This window comes from Dioscorea cayenensis, unplaced genomic scaffold (assembly GCF_009730915.1).
Source record: "Dioscorea cayenensis subsp. rotundata cultivar TDr96_F1 unplaced genomic scaffold, TDr96_F1_v2_PseudoChromosome.rev07_lg8_w22 25.fasta BLBR01002243.1, whole genome shotgun sequence".
In the NCBI taxonomy this organism is placed as follows: domain Eukaryota; kingdom Viridiplantae; phylum Streptophyta; class Magnoliopsida; order Dioscoreales; family Dioscoreaceae; genus Dioscorea; species Dioscorea cayenensis.
In genome coordinates this window covers 76714-90679 of record NW_024088634.1, presented here as the reverse complement: position 1 = coordinate 90679, position 13966 = coordinate 76714, and the positions used below count along the sequence as shown (strand labels likewise).

At 37.4% G+C, this 13966-nt stretch overlaps 1 protein-coding gene across 1 annotated transcript; it reads right to left on the bottom strand.

Moving 5' to 3' along the window:
• Positions 1–5782: 5782 nt before the first annotated feature.
• Positions 5783–11226, bottom strand: LOC120257641 (pentatricopeptide repeat-containing protein At3g54980, mitochondrial-like). Its single transcript, XM_039265074.1, has 6 exons — positions 10928–11226; positions 8732–10878; positions 8171–8623; positions 7545–7563; positions 6884–6966; positions 5783–5965 (listed from the first exon to the last, which is right to left on the bottom strand). Exons 1-6 carry the CDS (start codon positions 11224–11226, stop codon positions 5799–5801), a joined length of 3168 nt encoding a protein of 1055 aa, XP_039121008.1. The 3' UTR covers positions 5783–5798.
• Between the last annotated feature and the right edge of the window lie 2740 nt (positions 11227–13966).

Sequence of the window (13966 nt, the reverse complement as noted above, 5' to 3'; positions counted from 1 at the left end):
TAATTAAAGACAAAGGGGTATGAATCAATGAGTCAAAGGAATAATTTGTTGATAACCAAAGCATTGGTAGGAAGATTAGGATTTAACTCTTCCACAGCTTATAAGTTAAAAATTGAAAATGTATTAGTACACTTGGAAACCCCAAGGGATTAAGGCCATAGAAGGAAAGAAATTTTCCTTCAACAGAATATGATAATGAAGAATGGCGAATATCCTTAGGACCCACAGAAAAATTTCCCACTGGATTAGATTATTGGGCTTCAACATCCAGTAATCCATCTACAGCAACTTTTAGATTCTCCTCCTATAAACCACGAAAAATAGTTGAAATAAAGGAACTCAGTGACAATGAACAAGAAATAATTTTAGTCATTACAAACAATTATGATGAATGGACTGAGGATGAAATATTTGAACTCCAACAAGAGTTTGGTTTCTGTTTATGGGGACCCTTAAATGTAGAACAAATCCCAACATAAGTAGAAATAGGTCAACCTATTTATAATCATTATGAGGACAATGATAATGGTGAAATTATTGATTTTTTGAATCCATGGGGAAAAATGATACTCTTACAACAGAGGAATTAGAAGTTTTAGATAATACCCCATAAGATGTCATACCATCCTCACCATCACTCTTATGTTCAGAACAATTCTCAAATTACTCTTTTACAAATGAAGAAATAATTTCTAGCGAGAATAAAGATCTTTCAGAGCAAAGAAGAACCTGAAAAAAGAAAAGTAAATTGCAGTATATGCCAACAAATAGGGCATAACAAGAGAACTTGCAAACAACATACATTCCCTGAGCAAATTATAGCCCTTAATTGAAGAAGAAATTCTGTATGGAAAAAGACTATTACAAAGTCTACAATAATTTAATAATCAGGAACCAGAGACGGAATACCCATCAAGAATACAATATGAAGATCATATAATGATGGAAGCATAATCCTCAACTCGCCAAACATCAACAGTGGTACCACCAACAAGGGTATCAGGAGTCCGTTCTTTTGGACCTGCAGTCCTGATGCCTCATCCAATTGCCCAAATACCTATGGTAGCAGGCAATATTAGGACAACAGCCAGACCATACAGGTATGATTTAATACCTGCTCTTCCTTCTACAAACGTTCATACTGGATCAATGTTATTATTACCTGAGATTGCAAAATGGGAAGAAACAATTAGAATGTGGGAAAGTAATACTATCACCCATGTAGCCACCAAATAGTTTGCTGATAATACTGATAAAGTATTATATATAGAAAACTTGTTAGGAGAGACACTGAAATTATATTTCCAAAATGGGAGAACAGCATTCCCTAACGAGTTCCAAAGCATTAATAGAAGGAGCTGAAGATACCTCTAACATTACTTCCCAAATTAGCCAAACCATTTTAGGATATGATGAATACAGAGGTCAGACTGAAATGCAAAAGCAAGCCCTTCTAGATATAGAACAGTTACAAATTAGTAACATGAAAGATATAGAGATGTATTCTACTACATTTTTGGCACTTACCTCTAAAACAGGTTCAGTATTTTTAAGTCCGAAAATTAGTGCCAAGTATTTTAGAAAATTACCACCTCCTTTCAACACAAAATTGCAAGAATTATGGGATCAAAAATTTCCCAACATGGCAGTAGGAGTAGCTCCAAGAATAGACTTCACATACAAAGTTCTACAAGATTCATGTAAAACCAATGAGTTACATCGCCAAACAAAAGACTTTTCCTTTTGCAAAAACATTGTGGTTCCAAGCCAATATTCAAAAAGCTATCAACCTAAGAAATCATTAAGAAGGTCCTCCAGGTATAAAGGACAAAATGCTAGGGCTAACCAGGTCAAAAAATTTAGAACAGATAAAAAGACCGGAAAACCTACCAAATGTAGATGATATGTTTGTGGAGAACCAGGACACTTTGCAAAAGAATACCAAAACAAAAATGTTAACAGGCAAAGAATGATGGTATATGAAGAATTAGACCTAGATCCACAATGGGATATTGTAAGTCTTAATGATGGGGGAAGATCCCAATGATTATGATATATGTTCTTTTTCAGACAATGAAGAAGATCAAAAGGAAAGACTCTTGTTTCCTACAAAGCCACTCCTAATGATCCAAGCCAGATTTATTGACTGGAACTTGGAAAGAGCCAATAAAAAACTCACAGAAACACAACAACAATGTACACATAAATGGAGTCATTACCCAGAAGTTGATTACGTCAACTACAATTGTTACTTTTATAGGATAAAACCACCAAAAAGAACAAGGACAATTTGCTTAAACTGCAAGATGTTATTATGTCTGTTCTATCCATAATTGAAATTACAAATGGAGATACCTTTAGGTCAATAAGTATTACCTATTACAAAGGTAGATCATAGAAAGCTGATATTAGAACAAGCATAGCATATCATAGAGTTTGAACAGAAACTAGAACTCCTTTCAAAAGAAAAAGGAGATATAGAGGCAAAGTTAATAGCCACACAATTCTAAGAACTACAAATAGGAGAAAGTAGTGAGACTATACATATGGCCTCAATCGATGAAGAAATTGGAAACGAAAGATCATATAAAATCATTAGTAGTTGTCCAGAACAATCTCCCGAATTTCAGTAGCAATTTTGGGAGTGAATGAAAAGTCCTATCCACTAAAGGCAATATTGGACACAGGAGCATCCCGTTGCTGTGTCAAATACTCTGCATTACCATCATATTGCTATGAACAACTACCACAACCTGTAAGTCTACATGGACTTAACAATATAGAAGAAACTAGACTACGAGTAAAAATAGGAAGCATTATCCTGAACAAAGAAAGGTACCCTCACCCCTTACTTATGTAACTCCAGTAATTTCAGGAGAACTACAACTTGTAGTTGGAATGAATTTCATACATTCCTTCAGAGGAGTCAAGATAGAGGGAGGAGCTATGACGTTCTACAGAAAAAGTGATATACTTCAAACCTCTCCAATAATCAATAAGTCTTTGGTAATAGAAGAAGAATATAAAAAACATATTACAGAATTGATGACCTGAGGAGTCATAAGATCATCTAACAGTAGACATCGGACAGCAGCATTCATAGTCAATAAACATTCAAAACAAATCAGGAGAAAGAGTAGAATGGTTTACAACTACAAAAGACTGAATGATAACACATACAAAGACCAATACGCTCTTCTAGGCATTGACTATTTACTGATGAAAATAAAAGACAAAAAGGTCTACAGTAAATTTGATTTAAAATCAAGGTTTCATCAGATAATGATAGATCCCAACAGTATCGAATGGACAGCCTTCATCTGTCCACAAGGACACTTTGAATGGTTGGTTATGCCCTTTAGACTGAAAAATGCCCCTTCAGTATTCCAAAGGAAAATGGACAACATTTTTGGAAAATATTCTGATTTCATCTGTGTTTATATAGATGATATCTTAATTTTTTCTGAAGAAATAAATCAACATGTCCAACATTTGCTTATATCTTTTGGCCTATGTAAATCTGAAAGGTTAATCCTATTAAAAACAAAAAATGAAAATAGGAGTTTCTAGGATTGAATTCCTTGGATTAGAAATAGGAGATGGGAGGATCCAACTCCAACCTCATATCATTAAGAGCATATTAAAATACCCGGACAAGCAATTAGAAGACCTCAAAGGTCTACAGAGGTTTCTTGGAATACTCAACTATGCCAGAAATTATATTCCAAACCTAAGTCGATACACTAGAGTATTCTACAACAAATGCTCCATCAAAGGAGAACGAAAGTTCAATTCCCAAGACTGGAAAATGGTTGAAAAAATTAAAGGGATGATATCCAAATTACCTCCTTAAATTTTACCAAGACCAAACAGCTATATAATCATTGAAACAGACGGATGTTTAGAAGAATGGGGAGGAATTTTAAAATGGAAACCTTCAAAAAATGAATCTCCTTCAACAGAAAAGATTGCTCGCTATTATAGTGGAACCTATGAAACCACAATCACTACAATAGATGTAGAAATAATGGCCTGAATATATTCCCTAGAAAAATTTAAAATATTTCTTTATGATAAAAAAGAATTTACTCTTAGAACCGATTTTATAGCAATAGTAAATTTTTATAACAAAATGAATAATAAAAAATTATCAATTAACAGGTGGGTAAATTTCTGTGACCAGCACACAAGAACATGGCTTCAAGTGGAAATCGAACACATAAAAGGAAAGGATAATCTAGGAGCTGACAGGTTATCAAGAATAATAGCAACAAACCCTTATAGGTAAGATGGCTGAAAAAAGCCTCAAAGGTAAAGAGCTACCACAGTTTAGAGAAGATGCTAAAGGAAACTTCGGAATTCCTTATGGGCTAGAATTAGATGCCCAACAAAAAAACACTTATTAATGCTCTATGGAGATCTTCTACTTCAACATCAAAAATAAGTGCACTAAATGCACTATGTTATTATTTTGTTAAGGAAACAAAACAAGACTTCGAATATTTTGTCCTTTTAGAATGAACGAAAAAAGGAGTTTATCATACATGGGGAAATCTTCAGAAAGCAGTAGGAAAAAGGAATTTCCCACAAAGGGTGGCGAGGATTCTACACTAAAACAACTGCTGATGATGCCTTCAATAACTATCACTCCACCAAAGAAAAAAGAGAAGCCTCTGATAAAAAGGTTCTCTCCGATAAGAAGCTATATACAGAAGAAGCTGGAAGTAGCATGGATAGATCTTTTATCCACAGATTAGAACACAAATGAATAGGAAAAGAAAGGGACGTTTAATACCTTCTCTATCCTAATGAACTTAAAGTCCTCTTTCAGACAAGACTGGCTAGGAAGATTACCTATAGAAGTACAAATGCTTATCAACACAAAGGTAAAAGATGAGTTCTATGTAACTATGACTGAACTCCAAGAAATTATCATTGACCTTAATGAAAATCAAGCCGCGGGACTTGAAATGGTATAATATCAAGGACTTCCCTTACAAAATCAATATGCACCTTCAATTTCTACTTGCAAAGATAGAATGGGAACAATTTGCCGTAAAGGAGATAGTTGGGGAACTCTAAGCTAATGGGATGCTACTCCCATTATCCGTTCCCACTGTGGAAGATATGTACCAACATTCTTCGGACCAAAGCTCCAAGACATTATAAGGAGCTATGCAAGAGGACATTGCTTCGAGGCCCATATCTTGTCAGAGTTACCAAGGTATTGTGGAAAAAAACCTTCATACCAACCTCTCACCATATTTTTCTCAGTAGACATACCCCACATTGGCATAATTTTACAACTTGTCCCTTTAACCTAAAATTCATAAATCAAACGGTTACCTACACTGAATATTTCATAAATTTCAAAGGATCAATTGATGACTGGGAATTATTGGGAGAAACTCTAGCTACCAAAGTCTGGGTCCTTAATGATGTCGCCATAAGGGCCAGAGGAGCATCTCAAATCCCAGGAAGACAACCTGAAGGATTTGGACGAACTATTGCCCCTGCAAACATAGTACATGAAATGGAAGAAGATAATGCTGCAGTTGCTGACGCCATGGAGTCCTACTAGCAAAACAGGAAAAGATTCACTCTCTAGAAGGGTAAGAAAGGAAAAACCCAATATGCCCTTTACTGTGTTAATAATTAAAGGGTAACTTATGTAATTTAAAGTTTTTACTTCATGACTAAGGTTGCCTTTACTTTGTTGAGCTGTCAAGGGCAGTCATTGTAATTAGTATCCAAAACTCCTATATAAGGAGCTAATCTCTTGTAACATGGGATATAATTCAGACCCCTCTGAACCTTCTCTTGAGTAATAGAAGAATTCCTAAGTTTGATCCTTCGCCTCTTTCACTCCACTCTGAGTACAAAGATTTAACTGAAGAACTCAAGGAAGAATGTTTACCGTAGAGGTACTCTCTCTCTCTCTTCTCTCTTTTCCAGTTAACTCTTTCTTACATCTTATTTCACACAGAAAGGAACCAATGCTACACAGGAGATAAAGATCCAAACTATAAACACATGAGATAAACATCTAAACACCACACATAGCACTATTGTCCTCCTGCTTGAAGGCCCATTTCTCACCTCTCGGTTGCGATTTTCTTGGAGAAAGCTTCTTCAATGATCGGTCTTCAATGAGAGAACAATAGATTCGGTGAAGATGAAAGGCGATGCTCACGAGGAAGACAACTAGGGGGAAAGGATTCTCCACCGACTTCACCACGATATATAGAAGGTGAACAATTGAGCCATCGTTGGAGAAAAATGACCACAGATCCCAACACTTCACAAATCTAACCGTCCAATCGTGCGCGGTTACCGAGATCTTTGAGGGCATTCTCGTCATTTCGCACGGCCGGAGAGCTTTCTCCACTCATGGAAGGTAGTTTGGTAATTTCCACCGTCATTTGACACCCCATCTAACACCGTTTGGGGAATAAGGGCTGAAAAAATAAATGCCCAAATAAATGAATGACGAAAAAGGAAATGGGAAACTTGCAGGGATTTAGAGGGAAAAGTGCAAACTTGGCGGAGATGATTCAATACTTTCTTATATAATTATAAGTAGTTAATTTATATAATTATAAATTTTGTGTTCAATTAATTTATGATAAATTTATTAATCTAAAATAGTTAAAAAAATATATATACTTAAAACCAATGAAAGATACATGCACTACGAATTTAGAACAAAATACATTCATAATAATATTGATAATACTGTATAAATATTCACCGATAGTAAACTGAAACTATTAAATAACTTTAATAGTTCCCAATAATAAACCGTACTAACCTCTCTCATGCTTTTCTGCACTTGATCATCTCTCGAATTGCTTTTTGAAGTGTACGATCCCCTTATTCTCACCTTTATCCAGATAATCTAAATCAATCGTTGTACTTTTAAATCGTCCCATATCCCCATAATATCCTGCCAAATGCCAAGGGAAGCTTTTTCATCAGCAAACCAAATCATTATGGTAGAAGAATCAAGTTCTTCTATTTAAATAATTCAGAAATGAAGCTCATGTCAAATCTTTTTCAATGTATAATGTTATAAGTCATTTGTGAGAAGCATTTCTTACATAAACATTTTTGTGGATTAACTTCAGATATCTTAATTGCATCCTGGCAACACTTTGAGGAAGACTAGGTAGAGGTTCTCAGTTTGAGTTCTTGCTCTCAGAAATTTATTTCAAACTGGACTGGGTCCAAATTCCTTTCAACAAAGTCTCATGCATTGCTACTCTCCCCACACTGGGATATTGAGGCCGTAGAATGACTGTTGAATGGTTCTGCATTCCATAGAAGAGAAGATCTTTCCTCTAACAAGCTGCAGTCAGCTTATTTAAGGCTTGACCCTTTTTGTGGATACACACAAGTTGAGAGAAAGGGTTAGTATTAATGAAGACCATGTCTGCTCTCAAGCTTGCATTAGCACCTGCACCTCAATTTTTCTTCAAAGTAGTTACTAAACGTGACAGCTGCTTATTCCAGATCATGCATCCTCTCCAAAACTAAGTCTTTACCAGATCAGCACCTTTCTATCTGCAATAATCAATTAACAAAACCAAAAATCAGCACATTTAGCAGAAATAACTAAAGAAAAACAGAATGCCACATACAGAAGAAAATGATAGGTCTGGTCCTCAGTGCAATAGTCTGTTCAACAGAAAACAATGTGTATGGGCACTTAATAGAAAGCAGTGGAAGAGATAATATTTATCTTAAAAGCCGGTGCACCATAAATATTGACAGGTAGAATGATGCCTAAATGCAAGCAAGTTTTGTTATTTGTTTTTATATGGCATCAACGGACAATATTTGATAGGGATATTTTCTATAGAAATTAAAAGAAAACAAAATTTTCATTTTGGCATTGAATTGACAAAAATAAAATTTGAAAAAAAAAAAACTTCAAATTTTAAATTATTCTCTATATTTTACTATATACAACACAATGAAATTATAAATATTCATTTCCATATTTATCTATTTGGTTGCATGAGGAGATACTTTTTGAAAAGTTTAAAACGAAAAAGTATTTGATAATTATCCTTGTCAGAGACAAGTGCATACCTTCGTACAGTACACCTAATCACATCAGTTATTCCACAGAATGGAAGCCATCCCACTAGCCAGTTGGCTGGTTATCAAGTCAACTGTGTGGTTGGCTGGGATTTGCCACGACCATGTTTTATACTCAAAAGTATATCATATGTTGTGTCATTGGGCACAATGCGGCCGAAATGCCTCCCCATATGTTGTGTCATTGGGCACAAGGCCTCTATCAAGCATTTCATCATGCAGCCAAAATGCCTCCCAAAGGTCATCTTCCCTAAAATATCCATATGTTGTGTCATTAGGCACAAGGCCTCTATCAAGCATTTCATCATGTACCCGAAATGCTCCCAAAGGTCATCTTCCCTAAAACATCCATATGTTGTGTCATTGGGCACAAGGCCTTTATCAAGCATTTCATTATGCAGCCGAAATGCCTCCCAAAGGTCATCTTCCCTAAAATATCCATATGTTGTGTCATTGGGCACAAGGCCTCTATCAAGCATTTCATCATGCAGCCGAAATGCCTCCTGAAGGCCGTCTTTGTGTAGTGCACCCAGTTGCACAAGTTATTCCACAGAATGGCAGCCATCCCACTCACCAGTTGGCTAATACCAAGTCAACTATGTGGTTGGCCGGGATTGGCTACACCCATGTTTCATATTCACAAATATATCATATGTCGCATCATTGGGCATAAGGCCTCTGTCAAGCATTTCATCATGCAGCTGAAATGCCTCCTGAAGGTCACCTTCCCTAATATATCCAGTTATGAGCATGTTATATATAAGAACACTAGGACGCAAAACCCTCTGATCCACTTCATTTAAGATCTTCCGAGCATTTTCCAGGTCTCCATTATTGCAAAGGCCATTTATCAAAGCAGTAAAAGCTATATCATCTGGAACAATTCCTTTCTCCAACATCTCTGAGTATAGTTCTGATGCAAAGACTAGGTCACCAATCTTTAGTGATCCATCAATCAAGGTTGTGTATGTGGCAATGTCACAAGGGATCCCTTGTACGCACATTCTCCTGTGTAACTCAATTGCAGCTTCCATATTATTCATATTTTTATACCCAGCAATCAGGCTGTTGAATATGACCACATTTGGTTCCAACCCAAATTTAGGAAGCTCATCAAAGAGTGAAAGAGCAGACTTCATGTTACCCTCACTGCATAGACCAACAATAAGAGCATTATAACTAGCAATATCCATTTGGATGCCCAATCTTTTCATTTTACTGAGAATCTTGAGTGCAAGATCAGTACTTTTCTGTTTGCAGAAGCCATCAATGAAATTGGTGAAGGTAACCACATCTGGGGATATGCCATCTCTGACCATCTCATGATAAATTTCCACTGCAGAATTCATCTTGCCTTCTTTTATAAACCCATGAATAATACTATTATATGTCATACAGCTAGGGATAAATCCAACCTTTATGAACTTGTGCATCATGCTGGTCACTTCAGACATCTGACCTGCTTTGCTGAGGCCATATATGACAGCGTTAAATGTGTAATCATTACAATAAATCCCCAAACTGCACATTGTACTGAGAAGATTAAAAGCTTGATCAAAATCCTCTTTCTTGAGATAACCATCAGCCAGAATGGTATAGGTGATGACATTCGGTTTAATGCATTTCTCAGACATCAAACCAAACAGATGAGCTGCCGATTCCATATCCCCACACTTGCAATGAACAAATAACAAATTATTGTAAGAAACAATGTTAGGTTCCACCCCCTGATCCTCCATCTTGGTCCACAGCTCACGAGCTTCCTTCACTCTGCCCACCTGTAAGAACCAGTGCATTAGAATGTTGTAGGTGAAAACATTGGCCACACCAGAGCTCACAGCTTCATTAAACACACCAAGAGCCTCTTTCCATTTATTATTTTTCAAGGAACATTGTAGAATCAAGTTCACTTGGAAGACATTTGGAGCAAAGGCTGTCTGCTTCATTTGACAATAAAGCTCAAAAGCTTTTTCCAAATTCCCATTTTTATGGCAGCCGTCAAGTAAAACTGAATATGTAATACTGTTTGGCACAATTCCTTTCTCAATCAGACCGTTATACAAATCGATGGCATTACAGAGATCTCCTTGAGCACAATGTCCTTTCATCAGACTAGTGGCCAACACAAGGTTTATAGGACATCCACTCGCAACCAATTCATCTTTCAGCTTCAAAGCCTCTTCTAGGTTCCCTTGCTTCACACATGCTCCAATGACACAAGTATACATGAATTCTGTGGGCGCCAACCCTCTACCTTTCATCTCATTCAACAATTCACAAGCTCTACTGCAATCAGGTTTTCTGCAAACAGATTGAATGGCAGTGCCATAGACACACAAATCAGGTTCCAGACCAATGTCTTTCAAATGGCCAAAGAAAACTAGAGCTTCATCAGGCTTCCCATCTTTTAAACAAGCATGCATCATTATATGGATTGTGTGGCAATCAAAACCCATTCCTTTCTCTTTTATCACTCGATAAACCTCTCGAGCAGTTGCTACTAAATTCGACCTCACCAACGCCACCAAAAGATCGTTCCTTGACCTGACGCTGGGAACTACACCATGATCAAGCATACAATCCCAAGCCTCAAGACCTTGTTCGACCTTTCCTGCATGGGAATAGCAAGTCAAGAGATAACCAAAGGAGCGAGGATCCGAAATGCACCTTTTGGATGCTTCAACAAGGCTGTTGACGACAGCAGCCGGCGAGGGGCTAGACTTGCTCAAAAGAGAACGCCTTAACAGCTCACGGGCGCTGGATTGCCTGCCGGTTCTGACGAGGATATGGAGCAAGATACATAAAGGATCAGCACCAAAGATACAGCCTTTGATCTGCGCCCAGCTTCAAGTGCTTCAGCGCCATTTTCGGATTCCTCTGATTCTTCACTAGGAACTCGATCAATTGTGCTTCGGTGGGAATCGGAGACGGGATGAAGGAAGATCTCAGCTTGTGATTCGGCGACGCCCGCTTCTCCGGCGACGATGGAGATCCGGTGGCGAGACAGAGGGATGAAGACAAGCCGGAGGAGCAGCGAAGGGGCCATTGGGAGAGGCGAGAGAAGCTACAGATGCGGTGGAGATAAGGGCCTCGGCAATTGCAGAAGAGAAGGATGAACACCATGCGGAGATTGAAAGCACTGGGGAAATCCAAAATCCAAAACTCTAAACCCTTTCTATAAGCCTGAAGTGTTTGGTTATTTTTGTTTATTTTAACATAAAAATAGTTTAATTTTTGAGTAAATTATTTATTGGTTCTTGTATGTTTTCAAAATGGCCGGACAGAAACCTTTAACAAAACACATTCCTCTACAATCATTCTTTTTTTAAAGTATCATCTTTTAGTCTCTCCCGTTAGTCATGGACTTGAGGACTTTTGAGAAATGCCAAGATTGCCCCTTTGCAATCTCAAGGCATGGCAGCCCTTTCTTTTTAATGTGCAAAGAGGACCTTTCTTCACCTTTCGTTTTTTTGGAGAAGCCACTGGACACTAGAGTTCTCTTTTCCTCCTTGTTCTTCATATGAGAGGAGTTCTTCTTCATGTGGGAAATTTCCATGTTTTTCTTCTTCTTTTTTTTTTGTGGAGCTTCTAACGAAGCATAACTGGTTCTTTCTTCATCACCTTCCCTAATTTCCCTCATCCGCGGAGAGCTTCCGATTTGGTGGAACTTTTGCCTAATGGGCACCGTAGCATTTGGAAGAACCCCAACACCAAGATGTAGGTTACTGTGGTGGAGTTTACGTCTGACTTGCATGGGTTCCCAACCTAACCTTTCTTTTAATGTTATGGGCTCAAAATGTAAATGTTTTACAGTATTGTAAAGTACAACGTGGAGGTCTATGTGTTGGACTTTACTGTGCTGACCGGCTGAGAGGTTGTATTGAAGAACATTTGCACATACTGGGGTCTGGAATCACGTGTAAAATACATCATTCCAGACGAACAGAGGAAACTGAGTTCACAACAGAAGATGAATTCCAGAGAATGTGCAGTATTCACCAAATATTTAGTAAGACTTTGGTTGATAAATTCTTGATGTAGCACAGTTGTATGCTAATGCTCTACACATGATGACCATTACTTTAGTCAATGACCATGTCCTAGTATTAGTTTCCATTGATAGTGATTTGATTTGTTTCTGTTATTCGTTTGTCGTAAGTGTTTATTTATTGCATGGAAGTGTTTAGTTTCTTCATGAAAGTATTTATTTATCCGCCCTAACTGTTTACTTATTACACTAAGTATTTATTTATTATCAGTTTGGTAAGGGAACCATTATTATCACAACATGCTTCATCCAACCGATTGTTTGAAGCCCAGGCTGGGGTAAATGAAGGACTGACAGTATCCACGTTCTGTGGAGATACAGAAGGTGACATTCTCACCGTCGGGCAACATTTCCAAGACGCCAATGATTTCAAGAAAAAACTGTCTGATATTACCATCAAACGCAATTTCAACTTTTAATTCATTAAAAACGACCGCAATAGGGTTACTGTTGCATGTACTGCTGATGGATGTCAATGGTGTATTCATGCCTCGAAAGATGATACCTTTCCCTCATTTAGAATAAAAACAACAGAAGAATATCACACATGTGGCCGGGGTATCACCACAGGATCACACCCTAGAGCTTCAAAGAAATAGGTTAGCGGGCAAGTGATGAAGATATTAAGGGATCGACCTCTATATTGAACAGTGGATATACAACGGGATATATTATGGGATCATGGTGTTCATCCATACAAATAGACCTGGTTGGGTAAAGAGGTGGCAAGCGGAGTTATACACTGAAGTGATGTAGCAAGCTATAATCTATTGATATGGTATGCAAGTGAGGTTGCTGAAACAAATCCAGGTAGCATTATTATCATTAACAGTGACCCTGATTGTTTTCGGCATGGTTTTTTCTGTTTCTGAGCTTCATTGGATGGCTTCAAGCGGGGTTGCAGACCCATGTTGTTTCTAGACGGGATGCATTTGCTAAGCAAATATGGTGGTATCTTGTAGGGTGCAACTGGCAAAGACGGCAATGAAGGATTATTCCATTTAGTATTCAATATTATCTATAATGAAACTGATGATAACTGGACATAGTTCATATCGAAGTAATTAGTATGTTGGTTACGTGTTTAGTATTAGCCTTAAGGTGTTTATTAATCATGCGTTTGTGTTTATTATCAACTCTTAACTATTTAGCATCCGTACTAAGTGCTTATTATCCATTCCAAAGTGTTCCTTATCATGTGTAAATGTTTAGTATCATGCTTAAGTGCTTATTACCTTGCTTAGATTTTTATTATCATGCTTAAGTGTTTATTATCATCCTTAAATGTTTATTATCATGCTTAACTAATTATGCGTACGTAGTTTATTATCATACCCATTAATGATGGTTCTTGTTTATTATCATACCCAACATTATCGGTATAAACTGATGAACATAATGTACAACCTGTGTGAAGCTTGCCAGCGTTGGGAAACACACATTTGCCTCATGGTACATAACAAGATAGAAGATGTAATTGATGAAAGTAGATGCCTAATCATGCAAGCCAATACAAACATCCATCGTAATGTGGATGATTATCATACGGTCGCATCATATAGGGTCACGTACGGGAGGCCAATCTTCCCAGTACCAGATCATGACAAACCATGCAATGAATCTTTCCCTATATGAATTCGACCACCAATCTCAAAGAAGAGGCCTGACGGGCTGAGAAGCCAGTAGTTTGAGTCACAAGCCTTTGAGGTCCAAGAATTATGTTGTAGTCGGTGTCACGAGGTCGGCCACAATCGAGCAACATGTAATGAAGTAATCGCAGAATAAGTGTGGCCACTGTTAGGCTTTTTTTTAATG

What these genes read in the sequence shown, in the direction of transcription:
- LOC120257641 (XM_039265074.1), bottom strand. Translation starts at nt 11,226, where the DNA reads ATGGTGTTCATCCTTCTCTTCTGCAATTGCCGAGGCCCTTATCTCCAC. An exon ending in CTGGGCGCAGATCAAAGGCT is followed by an intron (nt 10,879 to 10,927) that starts GTATCTTTGGTG and finishes TATCCTCGTCAG; the next exon opens with AACCGGCAGGCAATCCAGCG. An exon ending in TTTAGATTATCTGGATAAAG is followed by an intron (nt 5,966 to 6,883) that starts GTGAGAATAAGG and finishes ATAAGATGTAAG; the next exon opens with AAAGAGTTAACTGGAAAAGA.